The sequence below is a fragment of the Protopterus annectens genome, chromosome 3.part0, assembly GCF_019279795.1.
Source record: "Protopterus annectens isolate FY-2018-M chromosome 3.part0, PAN1.0, whole genome shotgun sequence".
NCBI classification, from domain to species: Eukaryota; Metazoa; Chordata; order Ceratodontiformes; family Protopteridae; genus Protopterus; species Protopterus annectens.
In genome coordinates, this window is record NC_056731.1 from 331583188 (window position 1) to 331609204 (window position 26017).

General features: G+C 38.8%; 1 protein-coding gene across 1 annotated transcript in view; it reads left to right on the plus strand.

The window, feature by feature from the left end:
• The window catches only part of LOC122796369 (receptor activity-modifying protein 3-like), a 557028-nt gene that overhangs the window by 119570 nt on the left and 411441 nt on the right, over nt 1-26017 (plus strand). The window contains exon 2 of the mRNA XM_044064802.1: nt 19921-20086. Within this exon, the coding sequence (XP_043920737.1) occupies nt 19921-20086 (166 nt within the window). The remainder of the gene's footprint in view (nt 1-19920; nt 20087-26017) is intronic.

Genomic DNA, 26017 nt, shown 5'->3' on the forward strand with positions numbered 1-26017 from the left:
ATGAGTGTGTCCAATTAACAGTCATCTGAAAACTTGGTAAACTACAGGCCACCTACTGTTGGCTGTGCTTCAGGGAAGCAGTTTCCACACAGTTGATGGATCAGCACAGATCCTTGTGGTATTCCACTGGTGAATGGGCTAGTCTTGGAGGTGCAGTCCCAACTTTGAGAGTGTGTGTTCTGTTGGCGAGACAGTTGCTTATCCAGCTAGTACTGTATGGCTTAATTCCCAGATGGGACATTTTCACTATGAAACATGAAAGGGGAATATTGTCAAAGGCCCTAGCTAACTCAACATAGATGGTATGTCCTGTTGTCTGTCATTTAGGTCTTCAAGGTCAATATCAAAGAAGTCCATAAGGTTCAATAGGCAAGCTCTTTCCTTGAGAAACACAACATGGGTTGACTCAAGTGTGTTGAAAGTCAACTTTGTCTGGGGATAAGGTCCATGATAATCCCTTCCCTAGCCTTTTAGATAAGGCTTTTTAGGCTTATGGGTCATTAGTTGTAGTTCTGCATGTTAACAAATTAATGTGCATTGTATATGACACAACCATTTGATACTACTTTCTGTAGTATAGGTGATATATGTGTGGAAAAAGTACTAAGACACAAAGGTTGCAGTACTTGGAGGGGGGGGGAACACATGGGTGCATTGTAAATATGTGACATACTGTGAGATAGGGCCTTCATATTTTAATTTTTCCACATGTAATGTCATGTCATGCACAAGAAATGGACAATAAGCAGCAGTAATACTTAATAATATGTAGTTTTCCATTGCACAACAATTTGCAAAATATATACGCATGCAAGAGATGCATTGCTAAAGTCTGACAGTTACTATTGAGTCTACAAAACACACCTGCTACTTAACTGACTCTTTGGCAGCACATGTTAATGCACTGATGCTTTCCTTTTTGGAGACAGATGATAGTGGGTTTGAATCCTTCTTTCTATCTCTTATTCTCTCTCTTTTTTTCTTTTCTTTTCCAGTGTTTGCGTGCTGTGCCACCCAGCGTAAATATGGGAAATGGATACAAATGAATGTCAGGTTTGGCTGTGTTTATATGGTGTGCATGAAGCACAGCAGTATGTAAACTGGTGCCCATGAGCAGACATGACCCAGACAGCCCAAAAACAAACTGAATGCATTCATTGAAAAGTACTGGACATTGTGCAAACTTGCACAATGGTTAACAGGAAGATCTTAAGAATGAATAGTAAAATAGACAATATCATGTAACTAATCCTTTGGCAACTAATCCTTTAGCAGCAGGTGTAAGTGTAGGGCTGGAGTACAGATGGTCCTGGATTCTAGTACAGGGTGTTCAACCTTAGTTTTACTGTTGTGACATTGCAGTTTATATCAATGAACTGCAACATAGGCAAGTGCTTTTTTAACCTTGTTGTGGCAACAGGTGTAAGTGTAAGACTGTCACCTGTGTTGTCTGACACATTGTAAGTTGGAACTGAGCTGTGGCGCTTGCATAAAGTACTGAGTTCTGTAGTCTGTGTACTTAGGTAGGTGTTCTATTCTCTCTGCAGTCAACTGTGTGTGGGTGTGTGTGTGTGTGTTTGTATGCTTGTGCATGTGTGAGCTATTGCTTGATATTACAGAAAGCATTTCACACCAACATATGGGGCACTATCTTCTCCTCAACAGACACTGCTGATGTCATCAGCTATAAAGCCTTGTCTGACACACTCCAAGTCAGATTTGAGCTGTGGCACTTGTGTAAAGTACTATGTTCTGTAGTCTGTGTATTTAGATAGGGGTTATATTCTCAATGCAGTCAATTGCGTGTGTGTGTGTGTGTGTGTGTGTGTGTGTGTGTGTGTGTGTGTAAGCTGTTACTTCACATTACAGAAAGCATGTTACACCAGCATGTGGGACACTGTCATCTTCTCCTCAACAGACACTGCTGATGTCATCAGCTACTATATCACATTTTTGGATATGCATTACTTCCACCAGGGCAGGGTCAAAGACTGGCCTGGGGGCCAGGCAGAAGTCACTTCATTCTGTACAATAAGGTTTACAGTGACATGACGTTCAATCTATTCACATACACAATGGCATGGCATGTAGTTCCTGTGTTATCTTGATGAAAAAGCCCTGTTGTCTCTTCAGCTGCTACATGTGTCTGGTGAGATACATGTAAAAAAAGCATTATTCTCTATTAGTGCTGTAATTAGGTTTGACTAAAGTGCTGTCATACAATCCTAAGCTATCAATATGATGGGGTGACTTAGGATGTGCACAACATAGGCTTTTAATAGCAGTCTGGACATTTGATGGTCAAAGTTCAGCTATCTAAATGTATTCCCAGTGCTTGCTTCACTGGGTTTCTGCATAGCAGGACCATTGTCAATGCTGTGATTAACATAGAACTCCACTTTTCAGATGGACAACATTACAAACACACATTTCTGCATTTATTTGTAGATCATGTGGTTTTGTCACCGATCATTTGTCTGTGTTAGTTCCTCTTGTGCTCTGTTATCACTATTGGTGGACTCAATGATTGTACACAATATGCAAGAATCATCAAACCTGGCAAGGCAAAGGCCATATACTTTAGCCTGAACTTTCAAGAAGCACAATTCAAACAGTGAAGGGCCAAACACAGATTCCTGGGGTTTTCTAATGGCAATGGTGACAGCCCTACTGGTACAGGTTGATTCAGCAACTTTCACATGATGTGTTCTGTCAGTGTTCCACCATCAACTGATGTAAGATTTAATCCCCAGCTTGTTTTTTTTTCTCAGTGATAACTGTGTGTGTGATTATGTCAGAACCCTAGGCCAGATCACACTATGCACTGTCTGGCCTTCATTCAGGCATATCACATGGAATCTATATCCTGTGACAACATCACAGATCACCTATGGCGTGACCCATTACATTTCAACATAGCCTTCACATGGCCTATGTTCCCATACAAGTGTGCATCAACATGCATCCACCTGAGTTGGGGGGACAGCACCTGATGTGTGCATATATAGAGACATCCTGAATCTCCTTGACTGTGAGGTAGACCAACACGTCATCATGGACCTCCTCTACATGTACACTAGTCATATTCCAGTCATGTGCAACAGACTTTTGTGAGTTGTTACTGCTACATCAGGTCCGTTACATCTGATAGTTGTCCTCAAAGATGTCATTGAGAGCATGTATGATGACAACAGTATCATCATGTGGTACTTGAACAGGTCAAGGCATTTGACAAAAATCCATACTGAGGTATTCAAGCAACACTGTCATATGTGGCCATGAGCAGCTATATCACCAAAATTGGTAAATCGTATGACATACATGGCATCTCACTATGTTGCAATGTGTGAAATGACATATCTCTCAGGTACAGTGATCAGGTTGGTACACCAGGGGTATCTGCTAGGCCCTTTCCTGCTCATTAGTACAGTGATGAATATCATAGATGATGTACACATGCTGTGTCCAAATTTCCACCTGAAGGACTACAGCTTGTGTGCAATCATTGACTCTAACTGTGATATTAGTATAATACAGACAGTATCAACACATAGCAGAGACTGCTGCCACAGCCATGGCAACACAACACTTGCATTGATGAGACACATGGAAGGATTTGTTGAATCAGGAAACAGACACACCACCCAAGTATAATGTGGACATCACACCCTATAATCAGACCTATAGGTATGTGACCATTGTCCTGAGGTATAAGGTAAGTGATACATCCATCAGCATGTGGTCACAGTGCTGACTGCTCCCTTGAAATGTAACACAAACAATGGGTATGTGAACGATATTTACATCAGAGGCCATAATAACTTAATTGTTCCCAGACTTCATCACATCAATAACTGTGTACAATGCACCCTTCTTCGTGCACCTTCCTACACATCTTCCAGTGATGTATAACTGAAGTGACAATCTTTGTCACAGTGTGCCATCACACAGCTTATTGGCCATACCTAGGTATTCTTTCTGGGGACTATACATGACTATCTGATGGTGTAGAACAATAATAGGCTCATAGGTATTTATTAGGCTAATGAAAGCAAGGCACTTTTTAAGCCTAGCCACTCATCCCAAATCTCTGACAAGGTCTGATACCCTTGATAAGTGTAAGCAGGGGCATGGGAGATGAAACGTTTACAAGCAGGGTCCTAGGAGATGAGCCATTTACAGGTTGCCTTTGTCCATTAGAATCATAGGTGCCAAATCAGGGATGAGTTTCCTATCCCCCATCCAATTGTCCAAGTTGCACTTGAATTGTGTTAGGGAGGAACTCTGCTTCACATGGATGGCGAGCCTGTTCCAGAGACGAGGAAGTCTCTGGGATATCTACCTGTCTCTCCAGCAGGTCCTATTTATATCACAGGCAAGGTTTAATACCGGTGCTGTTTGTTTTGTGGATATGCAGGAGGCCCATCAGAGTGGAGTCTGATAATGCCCTGTATGCCACACATAAATTTCCCCTCAAAAGCCTGGAGGAGACAGAATAAAGGGATAGGGCCTTGAGGTGGTCTGCATAGGACATTTTCCTTACACCCTGCATTCTTTTAGAGCAGAACTTCTATGGAAAATTGTTGGGTATGCCTGGTTAGGTACATACCAAAGGGGGAATTTTAGTCAATGATAGATCTGATGAATGTAGAATACAGTGGAATAATGATTTCCTTGGACCTAAATGCCATATCTTTGTTTATAAGTTGCACAACATAGAATGATTTCCTCACTACTGTAGACACATGACTGTCAAAGGCTAGATTACTGTCTATGTGTGTCCATAACTACTGGGGCATCTCTAAGGGCTATGTTGTCAATATGATAGTTACCAGGAGTAGATGATTTCTTGACAGATACTATTATGTATTTCTTGTCATTTAGTTTTAGTCCATGGTTCTGACACCAGCCGTTTGTCTGTGTCAGCCCTTCTTGGAGAACATTTGAGTCAGTGTGGGATTCAATGACAGCTCCCAATTTGCAATCATCTGCAACTGTAGTCAGCCAAAGACCATTGACATTAGCCTTGATTTCAGAGAAGTAAGTGGCAAAAAGGAGTGGTCCAAGGACAGATCCCTGAGGGATTCCACTTGTGACTGACGTCTTTGTAGATGTGGATTCCCCAATTCTATCTTCATGGGTCCAATCTGTGAGGCAGTTGGCTATCCACCAGGTGATATGCGGGTTTGTACCTAACCTCTTGAGTTTCTCAACAATGCCCAAGTGGGGTATTGTGTCAAATACTTAGGCCAGGTGAAGGTAGGCAGTGTGAATCATTTCCCCCTCATCCATTGTGAACCATTTCCCCCTCATCCATTGTGAACCATTTTCCCCTCATCCATTGCTTTGGTGACCTTCTCAAAGAAGTCCATCAGGTTGATTAGGCATGTCCTACCCTTTACAAAACCAAAATGGGTTGAGTCCAGTGTCTGGAGGTTTAGTATATCACTAATGATCATTTCCATGATAATCCTTTCCATGGCTTTATATATAAGACTAGTGAGACTTATGGGTTTGTAGTTTCCAGGGTCTGTAGATGGGTCAGCTTTGTGCAGAGGGATGACTGTTGCTGTTCTCCATTCATGAGGAATAAAGCCTGTTTGGAGGTACAGATAAATAGCAATTCCAGAAGGCCTGACAGGTCATGTTTCATGCTATTTAGATCTCATCCCGGATTATTATTTGCATTCATGCAGTGTTCTTGGCCTTAGAGAGTTGTTACACCAAATGCATGTGTGCTACTTGTTCAATTTCTGCACACATTGCATACATAGGTGTTTGACAACATCAATGGCATGTATATCATTCGTGACAGTGTGGATTGTACAATAGATATATGCCATGCACTCAAGCCAAGTAGCTTGTATTGAACATACTGTCAGGTACAGGTGTAGCAGTGTCCATCCTAACACCTCCTGCAGAGATTACAGTACCAGGACAGTGTGTGTGTGTGTGTGTGTGTGTGTGTGTGTGTGTGTGTGTGTGTGTGTGTGTGTGTGTGTGTGTGTGTGTGTGTGTGTGTGTATGTGTGTTTGTGGTTACCTTCATAGAGTGTGGATGTATCATAACAGTTGTCAAGTGTGTGTGTGTGTGTGTGTGTGTGTGTGTGTGTGTGTGTGTGTGTGTGTGTGTGTGTGTGTGTATATGTGTGTGTGTGTGTGTGTGTGTGTGTGTGTGTGTGTATGTGTGTTTGTGGTTACCTTCATAGAGTGTGGATGTATCATAACAGTTGTCAAGTGTGTGTGTGTGTGTGTGTGTGTGTGTGTGTGTGTGTGTGTGTGTGTGTGTGTGTGTGTGCAGGCTGTCTGCATTCGCTGACAAAGTTTAACTGTGTGTAAAGCCCTGGTGATCATTGTGGTATTCCATGCAAATCTGTACACCATATATGCACTCCTTTACATGGAATTGCTATCCATGTCCACTTATGAGGTTTCACAGCCAGCAACACTGTTATGAGCCACAAAATATAGCTTAGGATCACCGTTCCTCATTAATATGCTTTGCACACTGCCACAACTATCGTGCAAACAAGCTCTGCATGAAACCTACATGGAATTTATTGAACCCTGGGGAATGTCTTTATCTTAGTTAAGTCTATTATTTTGTATAAGTGTACTGTTTAAATTCAGTGCATACTGCTGATATGCAGAGCTATATATATATATATATATATATATATATATATATATATATATATATATATATATATATGGGTTCACTTTATAACATCGAAATACTGAAATGTCGAATTTCAGTATCTCGAAGCTATAAAGTCGAATGTTACAAATAGCGAACGTTCATAATCACGAATATGAATATATCTCGAAAATATGTCGAATTTGCGGTTATGAAGTTACGCTACGTAATGTCCGGGTTTGTGTTTTGGTGGTGCGCGGTGCCATGTGTGGATGTAGGTGTTATGTCAGGTAAGTGAGTGTTTTGTAAGGGTTTTGAGTGGGAGTTAGAGTGTGTGTGTGTGAGGGATTGGAGAATGTGCATGTGTGAATGAGCTTTTGTGTTGTGTTTGTGCGATCTCGGAGTTAGAATATATAAGTAGAGGGGGTGTGTGGGGTGCAGGGGGGCTTGCCCCCCTGCTTATGTGTGTGTGAGTTGTGTATGTGTGTTGTTTTTTTGTTTATGTTGTGATGTGGGTGTTGTGTTGTATGTTAAGTGTAGTGTGTGCGGTGTTTTCGGTTATGTGGTTTCGCGGTTTTTGTTTGTCTGTCTTTTGTGGATTCGGTTTTATAGTCTCGAGATACTGAAATTTGATATTTCAGCATTTCGAGGTTATAAAGTGAATCTATATATATATATATATATATATATATATATATATATATATATATATATATATATATATATATAGATATATATATGTGTGTGTGTGTGTGTGTGTGTGTATATATATATATATATATATATATATATATATATATATATATATATATATATATTTATATCTATATATATATATATATATATATATATATATATAGAGAGAGAGAGACAGACAGAGAGAGAGATTGTCTAGATAGATAGATATACCTGAAGTATCTGGCACATAATGATAAGAAATATGTGTTAAAAAATACTGTGCATAACAAGGCTTAAGGAGGCATTTTTCTGCAACGGTGGTGCAACATTATCCCACAGCACCATTATCCCTGCTGCATGTAATATACGCATTTATGTTTTTGTTAAAGAGTTAACAACGGTGAATACATTTAACATCCAGAAGTCCTTACTCTGACCTTATTCTAGGTATAATGCTTTATTTTGTAGACATGGTCACAGAAAAACAAATAAATAAAGCAATATATAAATAAGCCAGATATAGCAGTCCTAAGGGTATACCAGTGCATATTTCGACTATTCATTTGGGAAGACAGTTGCTGTAAACACAATAAGGAAATACAAATTAGTAGTTGACTATGACGAGAAGCAGATTTGTATAAGATAATTGCAAATTCATTTTCTAATATGTGAAAAATCCCACAGATAGAATAACTTTACTGGTAGTTTAAAAAAAAACAAAGGTGATGATTTCTAAAATTTTTTTTTGTGAAAAAATACAGCTAGACAATTACAAACGAAGCCTGTCAGGTCATTGAATCACTCCTGTACATACACATTCCCCACTAATAAGTCTCATTGTTTGCAAGTCATTTAAAAACAATTACAACATGTAGAATAGAGACGTAGTTTCATATTTTCAATTTTACATAATTTGTTGACAGCATATTATCAGTAGTCCCATGTTAGACCTGTAAAGGCGTTCAAAGTAATATGTTAGTATTTCATAGTTTTTTACAATTTTTAATTATAGAAATGTTCATAGTTTAAACAAAGCTATATGTAGTAAGTTAATTTAGTGTCATGAACAACATACCCATTTTGTGCCCCATGACTCTGGCCAAGTCCAATGCCAACCCTGCTTCCCAGCCCAGTACTGGCCCCACCCAACAGCCCCACACATTGAAATATACAAATAATGACATGCCATCTACCACTGCCCTGTAGGTTTTAAGAAGAATGCTTACAGGTTTTGGGAATCACAATCACAGCATTTGCTTAAAGATTTAATTGTAAATGATTTACAATTTTCCTTCTGATAGAGAAGGCATCTAGGTATATTATCAACACTACTAATCAGCTGACCATCACCAGTGTGCAGATTCATTTAAAACAAGCTCCTTATCTTACCCACTGTTACTTGCAATAATTTTACTATAAGTGGATAGTATAGAGCTACACAGTATAAATAGAACAGGTTAAGTGAAATGCACATTCAAATCAACTAAGTCAAATGAGAAAGTTACCTGCACTATGTCATACAGAGATGGGTTTACATATCATAAACGTCTGTACAAATTCACGTTCAAACTGTCTAATGCATTAAGCAATACATTATCCTGCACCACATCATACAGAGGTGGGTTTATCCCTGCTTTCCCAGTCTGGAATTCTGTCTTCTTCCCAGTACAAACATCTGTAGTAATGCACATTGAAACATTTTGTACTAAACAGGACATCTGCCTGCACCATACCAGACAAATATATGTTTGTCTATGGGTTTGCCCCTCAATATACCTATATACACATTTTACAAAGACTTTTACTAGGTGTCCCCATGTGACTGCAGGTTAAACCTTCAGATAATGAACCAGTTGAAGCTTAAACCCACTGATATAACATGAAATAAGCATTTTTTTTCAGGAAGACAACCCTACACCTCTTACTTGTATATGCCAATTTCAAAGTCACACAACTGCCTCTAAAAAGGAAACCACAAACAAGAAAATAATAACAATGAATGAATAGTGAGAATAGAAACAATATTGTTATGGCCTCCTGTAAGATAAAGCAGCAATAAAGTTGTAAACTCATCCAGTTATGATCAACATGATGAAACAGCCACTGTTTTACACTTGACCTCCTGTAGGGAAGCTGTTATGAAGGTACTTATTCAGAGGCAAACAAATAATAACAGCTGTTTATAATTTTGGTATGAGTAAATGAAAATGGATGGTTTGTACGCTGGAATTATGAATGCTGTGGGTGAATAACTTTGAGAGTGGAAATATTTAATAGGAAAATAGCAAAATGTAGGGTGAAACATTTTAAATTAAAAATGACTTAATGATAGCAGGAAACCATAAACATTCATTTCAAATAGAAGGCTTATAGAGATGAAGAGAAATACTGAGACAAACACAAAACAGAACTAACTAAAAGGCGGACAATACATTGATATATGCACAGATCCTAGTATTTTCCTCAGGATGGAAAACAAATTGGAGGGGACATTGTTAGACTAGCACAAAGAATTATAAGTACAACCTGACAGTGATGAGGAATACTAGTAGAGATGGGACAGGATAATGTTACTCAAACTATTTTCTGCTATTTCTCTGCTTATAACAGCTATTAAATAATAGCTAGGCCTCTGATAAAGCTGTTAACATGGGAGGTGGACTTGGAGGCTTGCATAGTCACTTTTGAGGAGGACCACCAGTCTGGAGGAATAGGACCAAGCTGACCAGGCTCTACTTTCTGAACAATTGTCAGAGAAATCTTCAGTGAGCTTTCATGGATGTGAATGGAGCCGACTACAAGGAGTATGAGAAAATAATTAAATGTCTGTTTACTCAAGCTTAGATCAAAGTAGCGACCCAATCTTGCAAGTATTGGGAGTCAAATATTTTCTAAAAACTGAATGGTGGATCCCATTTGTCTGAATTAAAGTAAATAATATCTGTATGGTTAGACCCAGAGGGTTATAACAGGAACCAATGAAGGAGATATTGGTGAATAATAGAGCTAAATAGGAATTGTCAATCATACTTACAAAAATAGGTATTTGGTGATTTCCAAAACATTGTGAAAGTTGTGTTACTCTAAAACAGAATATTATGCTGTGAATTTTTATATAGAAGAGTTGCTTTGAGCAACAGAAAAGTCATATGTTAAATTAAAGGGGTACATTGCATGTATACTTTGTTTTAACTGTGGCCACATTACTAAATTCAATAATACTGATGCTAATTCTAATATGACTGTTAAACATTCTGAGAAATCCTGAATGACTTAGAATCTAAGTCATTGGTGACTCAGTTGTGAGATACACTAATGTCCCCCTCACCAGGCTCGACAAGGAGAAGATCACAGTCAGTTGCCTCTCAGGCAGCAGAATCCGCCACATCACACACGCACTTAAGTCTCACCACAACAGGTGCAAGTACAACTCTGTCATTGTTCATGTTGGTGTGAATGACTTGAGATGTACCCTCCTGGCCTATATAAAGAGAGACATGATTGAGCTCTCAGAGTACGTGTCCCATGCAGGTTTGACCCTAGCCCTAAGCAGCATCCTACATTCACCAAGAATGATACCACAATACCAACAAAAAATAGTTGACTTCAACAATTGGCTCAGTTTCTGGTGTCTTTCCAAGGGGATCCAGTATCTGTCTGCCTGAGAAGACATGGTTGACAGGCCACGATGCTTTGCCAGAGATGGTCTCTGCCTGTCACCCCTGGGATTCTGGAGCCTGGCCAAGGCTCTTGCCTCCCACATTGTTCCTTTTTTAGGCTATGTCTCAAAGACAAATCTTCCAAAATAAATGAGCTGTCAAAAAGCAAATTGAAGGTCATGCTGCTTACTGCTAGGAGCCTTAACCTGAAAATGCACTCACTGGAGCCTCTCCTCTCACTGGAAGATGCTGATATCTGTGCGGTCATGGAAACCTGGTTCAGTGCTGCAGAGAGCACCCCTGCCTTACTAGGCTATACCTCATTCCACACATTCCAACCCCAAAATTAAGTCATGAAGACTTAGGGTGGTGGAGTCCCTATCTTCATTAAGGACATGCACACCTCCAGACTGGTTTGCCAGCTTAACATACTGGGATTACTCTAGGTGCAACTGACAGTTGACAAGAGACCCATCCAAGTTATAGCCAGCCATAGGCACCCGTCCATGAAACAAAAGACCCCCTCCTCCTACCTAGACCGACTTGACTACATCAAGGTACCCCCTAACACTTTGATGTTTGGTGACTTCAGCTACCCCACCATAGACTGGGTGAACTATTCCAGCACTAATGCACTCACCCAATGATTCCTTGACTTCATCAATTCTAATGCACTAAGCCAACTCATCTCATCCCCCACAAGGGGAGATAACATTCTGGACTTGGATCTCAGCAGCATGGGTGACCGCTGCACAACAACCATAGCATGTTCTTCCCTGGTGAGATCAGATCATTGGTCTGTCTAATTTGAAGTTTCTATCCCACCCAATCCCCCCCCCCCTCAGCCATAGCCAGGCTAAAAAACTTCTCAAAAACTGGCTACAACCTCCTAAGGGAGGGTATCAATAGCTTCACACCACTGCCCACATCAGAGGATGCAGACAACTATGCTGAACAGTACATCAAAGCAGTGTACAAGCACCTGTACAGCTGCATGGACTCAGCCATACCCAACAGAACCACATCATGCTCCTTAAGGAAACACAAACCTGTCTGGTGGATATCCTCTATCAACAGGCTTTATAACAAAAGGAAGAAATTGTTGTCTAAGGGTAAAAAGGAACAAATTTCAAATTGAAAAACTCCCTCCTCAGCCTCAACAAGCAAATTACATCACTAGTGAAAACCTCCAAAGCCAATTATGAATTGAAACTAGCCTCCAAAGCAAAGAGAAACCACAAAGCCTTCTTCAGTTATTTGGAACCTCCATGGCAAAGCCCAGGATTGTTCTGAATTAATACTTAATGGTACCACTTACACCGATCCTGTTGACTTAGCCAACCTGCTAGCAGATCGGTTAAGCGCAAACATCATCCCACTATCTACCCCAAAGGCCCATTCTACACCCCCAATACTTGTCCTGCACCTCACATCTCCATAGATCAAGTATTATAGGCCCTATCCAAGGCAAAGAACACAAATTCCATGGGACTTAATAGTATCCCAGGCTGTATTCTGCACTATCTCCAGTAAGAAATAGCTTCGCCATTGAGAACCCTATTCAACCACAGCCTAAAGTACAGGGTTCATTCCAGCAGATCAGAGAACTGCCATTGCCATCCCCTTGGACAAAGGTGGTGCCACTACTGACCCTGTAAACTATCATCCTATTAGCTCGACAAGTCTGATCTGTAAAGCCATGGAGCGTATTATTATGGTCCTCATAAACAAGGACATAGGCAATATCCAAGCACTTGACCCTGCCCAGTTCAGATTCTTCAAGTGCAGATCTTGCCTGTTGAACCTGGTTGACTTCTTTGAAACTCTCACCAATGTCTTGGTTGAGGGAAAGTCAGTACATATAGCTTACCTTGACTTGGCCAAGGCCTTTGACACAATCCCTGCGCAGGCATCAACAAAAAGGTAAGACAACTTTGTGTAAATCCCTATCAAATCAGGTGGGTTGCTAAATGGCTCACTGATAGGGCCCAGAAGGTCAAAATAGGTGCCTTCACCTCTGACAGCAGACCTACCACTCGTGGTACTCCCCAGGTATCTGTCCCAGATGATGTTAACATACTGCAAGAGGGTCTCACAGCAGCAAATGACTGATGCCAAAGTCATGGCCTTAAGTTAAATGCAAAAAATGTATTATCATACCATTTGGCAAAAAAAACATGGCCCCTACTGATTACCACATCATTGACAACCCCCTAAGCACACAACCTGTGGTGAGACTCTAGGTATTCAGGTTGACAACAATCTCACATTTGACCATTATGTAGCGGCAGTGGTCAGAAATGCCTTTTACTTGGTTCATCTCATAAGTAAAGGAATTGCATCCGGAAAAAAGGAGGTCATTACCTCTCTGCACTCCTCCCTCACTAGGCCAACAATTGAGTATAACTCCCCATTTGGTATGTACTTCTCCAAACACCTGCACCAACTGGAAAGGCCAAAGAAATACCTCAAAAAGAGAATCCATGGCCTCCAACACCTGTGCTATGTGGACAGGCTCAAATCACTATCTACACAGTATCATACAGATTGCATAGAGGTGATCTGTGTCTCACCTACAAAGCAGTTTTGGACCCTGCCCTGCTAGAGATGTTCCATATCTGTAAGTCTAACTCCTTGTGCATTACTTGCTCAAAAGGCCTAAATGTAAGATGCGACATCAACAAAATCTGCTGGAGATAAATGTTTGTCTCCCAGAGGCTGCCACATCTCTGGAAAAGACTTCCCATACATGTCAAACAGACTACCTCACTGACCCTTTTCAAGTGCAACCTTGATGAGTGGATGAGAAACCACAGATTTGTTCCAGGGGTTCCAGCTGCATCCCTCACTGACAGGGGATACAGGTGCTGTCTGAGGTTTCTTTTTTGGGGATAAACTCTTGGCTAGGTTTGTAAGGCCCCCAGGGCCATTAGCCTAGTAACTTCCTATGATCCTATGATCTATGAAATGTGACATGATCACTATTAGAATGGTTGAAACTGCATTGTGTTATTGTGCTACTGCTACATTCTGTGCTGTAGTAGTGGACATGTGAGAACTGCGCAGTTGCTGAATTCTGGTAAAATGGTCACCCTTATAAAATGGTAATGTGTTTGTTGGGAAGGGACACTGACAAAAGGATAATCCGTTGTCCAGAAGGAAATCTAAGATGAGTTTGGGGGGGTGGGGGCGTACTACATCCTGCTACAGTGGTGTCATGTCTAACTCATGGCATGACAGCTGGGTAAGATTTCTGTCATATTATGTTGCAGTTTAAAGAGCTATAGAAACAATGGGAAAGAAATTGTGCTTTTGACTAACCATGCCTTCTCTTTAAATGTGATAAACCTGCAGGAAAAACAACTCAGGAGTCTTACTTTTACTATCGCCTGAAACTAAGCAGAGATGATTATGAATAGTGGTGAACATTAACAAATTTTGGTTCCGTAAGTACCCAAAAATAGCAGTAGAGAGGTCTAAGGGAACAGAATATGGGTAATCATACAGTGAAAGGAAGACCCCCTACAGTCCCTCCTGCAGGTAAGAAGTGAGTAAAGGTGGGGAGTGAGGCTAGACTTCACTACCTAATTTTTCTTATAATTGTCTCCCCCTCCCGCTCGTGTTCTTAACCTTTACCTCTGTTCAATGTTTATTCTTCTTGCTTTTTCTACCAACTTAATATTTGTCCTCTTACTGTGCCTCCTTGTGTCATTCTTGCTCTTTTACTAAAAAAAATATTTGTACAATGTATTTTCTACTGTAATTTATTTCAATATTGTATTTTTATTGTTATAATTTGTAATACTTTTTGGATGTTTTTTCACAGGCCTCCACTGAAAAAGGGCTTTTTTTACCTAGTTAGACTATCTCAGTTATGTATAGAATTACAGATACCAATCGTGGTAAATCTTAAAACAATAAGGACAATAAGGAATTAGAGTACCAATTCAATTTTTAAGGTAATGTTCTTATATTTACTTAGCCTTCTTAAGGTAAACTTTACAATGCATACTTTATATATATATATATATATATATATATATATATATATATATATATATATATATATATATATATATATATATTACAGTATTGACAGCAGTACTTCAGCAGATTTTATAAAGGTGTTGGCTATTAATTTTTCTAGTGTGTTACTTGAATTATTTTTAGTTATTGCCCATTGTTATCAGTGCAATTTGCAGAAATACATGTCTTTAAATTGTGCCAGACATGTAATTCTAAATTGGGTATAGCTGTATTTTGAATGACTCTCTGTGGGCAGATAATTAGAATTACAGAGGATTGCTTTACTAAAGTTTTTTTTATTTTTCTTGTATATCACAAAGAACTGTGATCCATCTAGTATAAATGAGTTGTGTGAATGTGCGCACATGCTATAAGGGGTGATCTTATAGTCAGCTTATTAACTTGTGTAGGACAGTATTTGCTCTACAAATGTCACTCTGAAGGTAAAGGTAGAGAGACGACATGAGGTCTGGGTAATGTTTCTACCTAGTGGCTAGCTTGATTTATTTGCACGTTCTATTTATTGTTTAGAATACTTTAATGAAATGACTAGGGCTCAGTGAAATTATTGGGAGACTATATTCCATTCTTGAAATTTGGACATTTATATTTCGGGCTGTCTTGATTATGAGGTAATCTGACTGAAATTTAAATAACATGCTTTTAAGTGTGTGATTTTGTGTATAATGTGGTAATTATGTATCTTAAATGACTGGCAAGTTGCATTAATAGCTTTAGGTATTTATATTATTGTACTTGCATAATGCTGTTGTATGTGTCACTGATATTAAGTGAGTTACTAGTACTTAGCTTTTGAATCATTCTGACTATCACGGAAAATTATTTTCTTATACTGACTTAAGTTTCTGGTTGAAACCCACACTGACTTATTTTTGAAGCCCCCTTTTTATCCATTGAAACCTCTACCTTTTCCAAATTGCCAGATTCATTCTTCCTCCCAAGGGATAGTTACCAGGTCCACAGAGGATCATCAGCTCTTACCCCAAAATACTGCATGAAGCTCATCCCCAGGCAAGGCTGAAGTCCTATTATCAATTGTTCCATCCCTAAGGATTAATTAGTTCTGTCACAGGCCCATACTGAGGCAGGTCAAGAACCCCAATTAACTTATTTCTGCCTGCCTGGGGAACTCTGCAGTGCTGCTCACATCAAGGCAGAGGCCAGGCCCATTCTGTACCTGTACAAGAACCCTATTGCCCAGTTATTCCCTGGTTTTGATAGACCAATTCTATCTCTCCATTAGAGGTGAGAGTTAGTTGGCAGTCAGCAGGTTAGTCTACAGATTGCCCAGGCTTGCTCCTTCCATCCTTGGAGCTTTTATGCTTCACCACAGATCCTTTGATCACCAGCGGTGCTGCTAATGTCAGGAATCATGTGTGCTTCCACACTTCTTCTGTTAACTTAGTGGAAATGCACTGCAAGGGCAGCAGCTGCTCAACAGGCCCTCCTTCCTCCTGGATGGGGGAACTGACAGCCTCAATTGACTGCTATTCTCCCCATCTCATCGCCACCATTGCCCATGCTGCTAGTTGAACATGGATCATCAGGGTCACAGACAGGGTTTCATCCTTCTGTGTATTGTGAAAAATCATTGACATATGGTGTTCAAGTCTTTCCAGAGATGGCTCTAAACACTGGAAGTTGCTGGACCTAATCTCTTCATGAGTATGGAGTCCACGTGTAAGGTTATTGCAGAAGAGGGGCCATGGGTAGCAATATAATTCATATCATTGATAAATACAGAGAATAGTACTGGGCCTAGTACAGGGCCTGAAAGTTATTGAGCTGGCTTGTTGGAGAGCAATGTGTGTTTATGTCAGAAAACATCATTATAAAATGCATTTCTGTGACTATTATTTCTTTCACTTTATTCACAATCAAATGTTAGATTTATATAGAGAAAGTGTTTGTATTTCAAGCATGTGGGATGCATGTGAAACTGTCTGGCAAGTGCTGCCACTTGTTCACAGCTAAATAGTCATTGATCTAGTTTCCCAGATGCTGAGTTTATGCATGTGTATGTATTTGTGTGTGTGTGTGTGTGTGTGTGTGTGTGTGTGTGTGTGTGTGTGTGTGTGTGTGTGTGTGTGCGCGCGCATCTACATGCATGTGTACTATATAGACAGTCAGAATAGCACAACCGCATTTGTCTAGCTCTCAAAACATTGAAGTCCTATTAACAGAAGTAAAAATTGCAACTAATCACCTCATTAGAATAATATTCTAATGAAAGCTACTCTGCAGGCATGGCCATGGATGCTTTAAGAGTTATGAATCATTCCCTCGCTATGTCTGCAGAGTGTCAGCTGATAGTGTACAATTGACTTCTCAGCTGGGATGTTTACACAGTGAATGCTGCCAGCAAGTGAGAAATAGATGTGTCTGCAAGCAAGTAACAGCAGAAATGTACAACATAGTTCTTTTTGATATTTTAAACTGTTTGCAAACATTTTTGGATCAGCTGATATGTAAACTTGCATGTAATGACATTGTAGGAATTTGTCATGGTTACCTCAGGGCAGACAATTGATATATATTTTTATTAACATTTATTAAAGGTTTAAGTTCCTACTAAGTAGATCTTCTTCATATCTGTTGTTAAATGTTACCATGATGAGCACAATGAAAAATCATACTAATTTTTATGCAATAAAGTATACATTATATGTATCTGGACTTACCAGAGTAATAAAACTGAAAGTCCTATTATAAAGACAACATGTCAAACATTGAATGCTGTAAAACACTGTGTCATTTCCTGCTATAGACATGTGTGCATTAGCAGCTCCTGCAGTTGCCTGCATTCGCCTTCTGAGGTACTTTGAAGGACATGCTAACACTGTAAAGTAGTGCAATTTTGTTTTATAAAAAGCTTTTTTGTCCTGACCATGTACAGTCATGAGGCCATATAATTCTCAAATATAACTGTATACCACATGATGGATATGGTAGCCCAAAGGGGAGGCTGGTATATGGCATATGACCTTTTATAAATAAGTATCAAGGGCAGGGTTTTAGGGACATTTCATTTTAATCCTGACATTTTGCATTATACACAGTCTCCATTGGGTATAGGTATATGACTTATCAAAGATACAAAATTCACCCATGCCCAAAATATACCATTACATCAGAAGTGATAAGAAAAAAACAAACAAATATATAATATACCACAAACGACAATATTTCTTTCACTGCAAATGTGTAATGGTCTAAAGTCCATGTATTCAGAATAGCAATGTGCTGTTGTCAAAATCAGGACCTAAATGGCATCAAATCCCTGAAAGCTAAGTGACACCCATAAGTGCATTATGTATCTGAATTTCCAGAGTCTCCAAGGGTTTTTCACACGCAAGTCTAATTTAAATTGTCAAAAGTATTTGAGATATTGTCACTTAGAAACAGATTTGTACAGTCATTTTAGTTTCACAGTCTGTGTTGGTACATTATATTGGTTCCATAAAGTGTGAGTATATGACTTCTAGCCAGGTTGAAGAATGCCGCACAAGTTCAGAACATATAGGCATACTAAGTTGCTTTTTATATCAGTAGTAAAAAATCATGCACATTTCACTAGACAAGGCAACATTTCTGTCACTGCAAAGACGCCATGATATAAATTCCATGTTCTGAGAAGGGTAATGTATTATGGTCAAAATCAGGACTGAGATGTACTAAACATTTAAGAATGAAATAGAATAGAATATAATAGAATAGAATAGTAATCATGGCTGCATTATATAATTACTACCAAGTATAAATTCCTGAAACTTTTCTCAAATATTGTTTAACTATACTGGTTCTTAAAGATAGGTATACACAGTCATTTCACTGTCATAGCCCATCACTGTGCATTCTACTTGATATTCTTTATGCATGGTATATGGCATCTTTTTAGGAAGCAGAATACACATCTTTACTTCACTTCAGAATACACATGTATTAAGCTGACATTATATCAGAGGTAAAAATCAACATGCAATTCTACAGGAAAAAAGGACTTATAATATGTCTTGTCTCAAACTCCTTAGTTTGATGCAGCCAAATTAATGAGATCAAATTCAACAGTGAACTGCAGTGAAATCTTTCACTGTATGGATTTATTAATGATATCTTAAAGGGGAGCTTACTTATGACCTTTTATACAGAACTACCAGATGCAGGTTTCACAGGCATTTCATTACCATAGTCTGGCATGTTACATTATTATTCTCACACTCCATTAGTCATGCTTAGATCATCAGATAAGAGGAACATTTATAGTAGACAAGTTAATAGTAATCAAGCTGACAGATATGTGACTGAATGTATTGGCTGATATTAATAACCAAGCTGTATGATTTCATTCAGTAATTCCTTAGGGGTAAAAGCAGGTTGTGTCAGTACTGTGTTTATGGTATCTGTATATGTGAGTGTGTGTTGGGGAGATTATTTCTCATGTAGTATTCCTGTTTTGACACAATGCTTCTTGGATAAGGAAGGCAAGTGACAGCAGGTTCTTGCCAGTACATACACCACTGTTGATAAGTGTTATCTGTTTAATATTTTTATTTTCAGTATGTCTACTGCAGCTAGATACAATTTTTGAGGGTAGGCTCTCACATTACCAGACAGAAGCTTTGTATTAATGCTCTTGGAGTGTCACAGACTTCTTTTGATATCTATAACTTGTGACTTCTTAAAATGTTGCTTACAAAACAAATACTGATCTTTCTTCATGCCAAGTCTCTGTCCTCCTTGTACAGTACAGAATTATTTCTGATAAGCTCTGCAGACATATCTGCATAGTACTGTGCTTTTGGCTTATGAACTTTGTAAAAGATATTATGGTACATGTAAATAAGTATGCAAAATAAATATTATTGTAAACAGCTGTCTAAAATACCTATTATTTTTTTAGATCAGAATGAAAATAACACATCGATCAGGGCAACAGAAAGCACCAAACAAAACTGCAATGAAACTGTCATGTTAGATAATGTGAAAATTTGTGGATACTCATTTGAACTGCTCATGTTTCATACGCTTGACCGTAAGGACTGGTGCAATGTGACAAGTCTTCTTAGGTAAGTCTATGTGTATGACATTGTTCTTGGGATCATGCATATAAATGGGAATCTCATGATGTATATGCATGCTTTTAGTGACTTGTTTCTGTGTTTGAAGCCTTTACTTTTTCCATTTAGAGGTCCAGTCATCAATATTATCCCTCTGAATTACGGTATCTTATTTCTTTGCGCATCTTAACTGTTTACAGCAATGGAATTGGATGAAGAAATGGCAGATTAAGTAAGCTGCTTAAGACAGCATGTAACAGCTTTGCCATTCTGTGAGTAATGATCACGTGGATGTAAAGCCTGGATTTTACACACCTAAATATGCAACCTGACATAGTAAAACAAATGGGTGCTGTGACACTGCTATGGTTAAAGATCACCACAGGAAAACTGGTAAATGTTTTGTCCAAAATCTAAGCTGAACAGGGCAAACACATTTTATACAAAGGCATTTTAAACCAAAGGGATGTTTCTAGCTGCTTACTGCTGTAAAATAATACATGTCATGTGGATGTGCATACACACTTTTATATCTGTAGGTGTATGCTTCAGGTCCTGTATGTACCATACCTTCTCCTGAAAAACTAAAATCCCTAAGGGGAATATGGCAACCTATTAAGCAGTTATAAATAGTATAAGATATCCAGACAGTGGATTAAAACCAATCTTAGTAAGAACCATTTTAGAAAACCATTTCATCAGATTCAGTTTGGTCAAATGTGACACATAACAAAATGGGCAGCTGGTGAAATGAATTAGTGTATTAAGGTCGTGTAATTAATTGTTACAGTGTATTCTTGGGTTATGTTTTTTTTATTTGTTAACCAGACACTGGTCTTTAGACCTCTTTTGGCCACAGCTCAGGTCAGTATAAATGGACAGTGTAAACTATATAGTTTCCTAGCATGTTTTTGCAAATTTAATTAGCCAGAGCAAAGACACACAGCAAGAACATGCAGACTGTATGATAGGCAGTGGTTTGAAGACTGGACTAAACCCCAAATGCTGGCTCTGCAAAGCAAATATCTTAATCCCTGACCCACTGCGCTATTTACTGTCATCACTATCATCATCATCACCAGCAACCCTGTTTTCCTCAGTTTTCTAAATGAGGTCAGAGTGTTGTGTCAACTTTTGCCACCTGTCTCAATTCATTGCCCCTCTCCTAATTTCTTCAACCATCATGCCTGACTTTCGCAGGTCTTCTCTCAAGCAATCTGTCTAGCTCTTGGATGGATGTCCTCATTTCCTGCTGCTTTCTTCCTGTCTCTTCCAAATCTTCTTCTCCAGATCATCATTTGCTTTTCTGCATTTGACTGACCCACAATAATATATTATCCTAAAACTATGCTGCAGATGGGCTAATTTGGCTTCTGTGCAGATCTTTGTTTCATCATTTGTCCCACTGTTATATCCTACCACTCATCTCAGCCACTCTACCAACATCACATCAAGCTTTCTCAACTGCTTTGCCTTCACTTCCCGGGTTTCTATGCCATACACAAGCACTGGTTACACCATTCTTTTGTATATATTACTTTTCAGATTATTAGGTTAATTAAGCAGGTCTCCTGACACACTGTGCCAGCTGGTTGCAGCATGTCTAGTTCTAGTTTTGAAGCTGTTAATTTGTTCCACTTTTTTCTCTTCTCAGTTTTCAGCTCTGTCTGAGTTCCCCAATTTGCTGCCATGACAGCTGTCTTGTTTGACTTAGTTTCATCCTATGTGCTGTCACCATTATATTCCAGTCTCCTCTCATATTGCATCATTTGCTGGTTCCTGTTCAAAGTTGTTTGTAGTATGACCTCTTCTGCATATAGCAGCTTTGTTGATCTGTTCACTTAACCCATTTATTAATGTAGACCAACACCAGTATAAACAGCGGTGAACTCAGAGTCCAACCCTGACACACATCTACACTCATAGGGAATCCCTTTCTGAGTCCACACACCATTCATAAGTGTTATGGGGTCCTTGTAAATATGCTGCACTAATTCTGCTAGTGTTTCCTGGACTTTGAACAATCATAGGACTGCCAAAATCTCAGGCTTCATTGCCACCTATGTTTCTCACTGCAAACACTAGGTCAGTTGTCCTACATCCTGATCTAAATTCAACCTGCTCATCTCCCATTTTACTTTTTACTGCTCTGTATATTCAGTTATCCATCATCCTCTCTAGCACTCTCATGCAGTAAGAGTTTGATATATTTGTACTGCCAGTAGTTGCAGATGCCCCCTTTGCTCATATACACTAGTACTAGGATATACTCCTGTCATCTTAGGTACACCTGTCTCTCCATAGTGCAATGAGTACACTCAGGGGCCAACTCTACCCTAATCCATCCAACATCTCAATCATATTTGATGTGACTTCATCTGAGCCTGCTACTTTCCTTGACTTCATTTTCCATAGTGATGCAATTATACAACGTGTTGAGAACTGTTGGAGGGGTGTTAAATATTTTTCTACAAACTGTTTTTAAGAATATTTTTTTTGCTTGATCATTCAGTTGTTGTATCACAAATATTTGGTCATAGCACCTGGAAGCTCCTATGATCAGAGCTGTATCCCAAGGCGCTCCCTTGTGTGTATCTTAATGATGCCACCAAACTAATTTAGAGTTTAAGACATCACACAGTGAAAACCCTAGCATGGCCAGTTTTTTTCTAGTAGCTTTTGCAAATTTGTTTTATCTGTGTGACTTGTTTTCATTTGTTAGGAGGGATTTTTACAGACACCTTTATGGTAATGGACATCAGCTGGGTTAATGTAAGCTTGCAAACTTAAATCCTCAGTGTAACTAGTGGACTCACCTAACTTCTGAGAAGATTGCACAATAAAGGAGAATCTCATTTGAAGAAGAAGAAGAATAAAGAGTCACCGTGTCTTTTTTTTTTTGATTGTACAGGAGAATCTTCTGCAGCATTTTGAAAAATAAAAATCTCTTAAGATCTATGTTAAGCTCTGAGCATGACCTGCTGGTTCAATTAGCTTAAAGCTATTCAGACACACTTCTAAATAAGTTGTTGTATCAAGGACGTGGCTTTCAGTTTTGGTTCATTCTGACTATGTGTCTTCAGTAATGGTTTCAGTGATGTGGTTTCAAATGATCTGACAATAGAACCCTCATATAATGAGCAGAGAGGCATAGATACATACAAAAAAGTCTGAAAGTCTTGGATATGCACATGCAATAAGATGTCCAATAATGAAAATCCATCTAATCTACACTTTTGCACTTGAATTTGCAGATACACATACAACACGTGTGTATACGCATCCACACAAACATGTATACACACAAACACACACACGCGCACGTGCGCACGCATATACGGATCCACACAAACATGCATACACACACACACACACACACACACACACACACACACACACACACACACACACACACACACATACATGTTTTGAAACACATATATCATTATTCATATATTACAAAATGCACACAGTATAATAAAGCAAATACATTGCTTTCATTATTGCTGTATTGTGTAATATTCAGAATGCACATCTTCCTTCCCTTTCTACAGTAGAGCTTGGTAAGAGGCAGTTTAAATATCCACACAGTATCTCTAGAAGTAATTTTTGCCTTTGTTAGAAGAACGTGTTGTGGATAACAATCCTTTTGACTTGGTGTAGTAGCTTGGGCAAGCTTGCTGGCAAAATTCACTCTCCACTTAGCATTCCTTATCCACAGCCCTTCACTGCCACTGTAATTGTTAAATAGTCTGAGTATACTGTTTGAAGAGTCTGTGCTGAGCAAAGGCAGTTCAGATTTATCATTATTAAAAAAAAAAAGAAAGAAAGAAAAAAAAAAGATCATTACTATTCAAAAACATGGGTAACAGGTCAATCATTGTGCTGTTTGTCAATTAACCATTAAGACACAGGAATGAATCTGGGTATCTGTAACTATTAAAACTAAATAGCTAAAAGCAGCTATGTCCTTGCTCCACCAAGTGGAGAAAGCAAAGTTATGTAATGTTGGATTGATGATATATAATGTTTGTAACCAGGAATGTTTTAATATGATTTGTTTTCTTTTATATAAATGTGTTTGCCTATGGTTTGTTTTCTTTATATAAATGTATGTTTGCCTATTTATTAAGTGATAATTCAATAAAGGTGTTAAAAAAATAATTTCCAGGATAGAATGCCATCACTTAAATAGATAAGCATTTTTTGGTCAGTAATAGCATTGTATAATAATAATAATCTGATTCTGTTTGCAAGAGATGCAGTCACTGATTATTACTAAACTATACATTGTAGATTCCACCTGTAATGATCCACTGTAGGCATTGCCCTTGGTAGCTTTTACTCCCGATCATGCTCAGTATCCTTCCATCTGTCGACACAATCGCAGTCCAGATCATACTGGGGGGGGGGGGTGGTGCAGAGAATTTCCAAAAGCACACACAAGCCACAGACTAGATTCTTTCAAGTGCCATATTTCAAACATGCTGTGTGCTTATTCCAAATATACCATGCAAAGGAGCAAGGAAGCACCTCAGTTTTGACAAAACTCATGTATTCAATCCCATTCAGCTTTGTTGGTGACCTCAGAGTTTGATTTTGTTATTCAGCAGTGTGTGTGTGTGTGTGTGTGTGTGTGTGTGTGTGTGTGTGTGTGTGTGTGTGTGTGTGTGTGTGTGTGTGTGTGTGTGTGTGTATGTGTGTGTGTGTGTGTGCTACCCTCTTGAATGGTGGAGCCCAATGGACTTTTCTGCACAAAATACTTTTTTTGTTCCTATATGCCTACATGATCTTATGACCATATCTTCTGCTTTTGGGATAAAATGCTTCGATTTTATTTCCAGATTTATAATTCCGTCAGCTTTTCATCTAAGATTGATGGAATGGTCTATTATACACTTGTAATTATGGGTTTGGTCCTTATTTTCTCCACTGATATTGTTTTTCCCTGAATGTATGACATGCTCTCAAAAACAATGTTCTGAAATATACTTTCTATCAATAAAAGACTGAAAGTATATTTCAGCAAATTTCAATTAAAGTTTTTTTCTTGAGGTTTAAAGTCCCTCACCTCTACCCCTCTTACAGGGGAGTGCACTCCCTGCACCCTTATAGCTTATATAATCTGCTAATATAATCAATATAACCATATAAAATATATATAACATATATATAACAGTATATAAAATAGTAGTGTATGAACAGCACAGTTTACCTAAGCCAACAGGAAGCACTGTCTTTCTGCTCACTGTTCATTGTAATTATATACCAAAAAAACAGTGAGAGGAAAAACAGTAAAAAAACACAAAATATATATTTTTTGCAAGGGGCAAGCCTCCTGTACCTCTGATGTGGGGGCAAGGCCCCCCCCGTAGCTGACTCAATACATTACACATCGATGAAACAGACTGCGATGAAACACTGTTGCACTAAAGACATGATGTCCAGTGATGACTCTTGGGTATGCCGGACACCACTGCAAAACAGCTGAAAAAGCTATCTGGCTACCTGAGAAACAACATACTGACTTTCTGTTTGACTCTCAACTATGTAAACTTATCAAGAATGACACCTTTTCTCCACTAGTATCCAGACTATTCAGAGATGCACCATTATACAGCCTTAGACATGTTAACCACTGAAGCACTCTGCTCGACACCCCCCCAAACCTAGGCTTCAGTGCACAGACCATGCTTTCTCAGTTCTTGGTCCCAAACTGTGAGAATCTCTCCCTTCTCTTCTTAAAGATCATTCCTCTTACCCATTTTTCCATTCTGTCTACTTGCCTTGATCTGACTCTATTTTTGATTGTGATTCTCTAAGCATGCCAACTCTGATGTCATTCGCTATATAATGCATGTATATATTATATTTTTTCCAGTCACTATTTATACCCTCAAGCCAACTATGATAATCACTTTGTATATATGTATATATTGC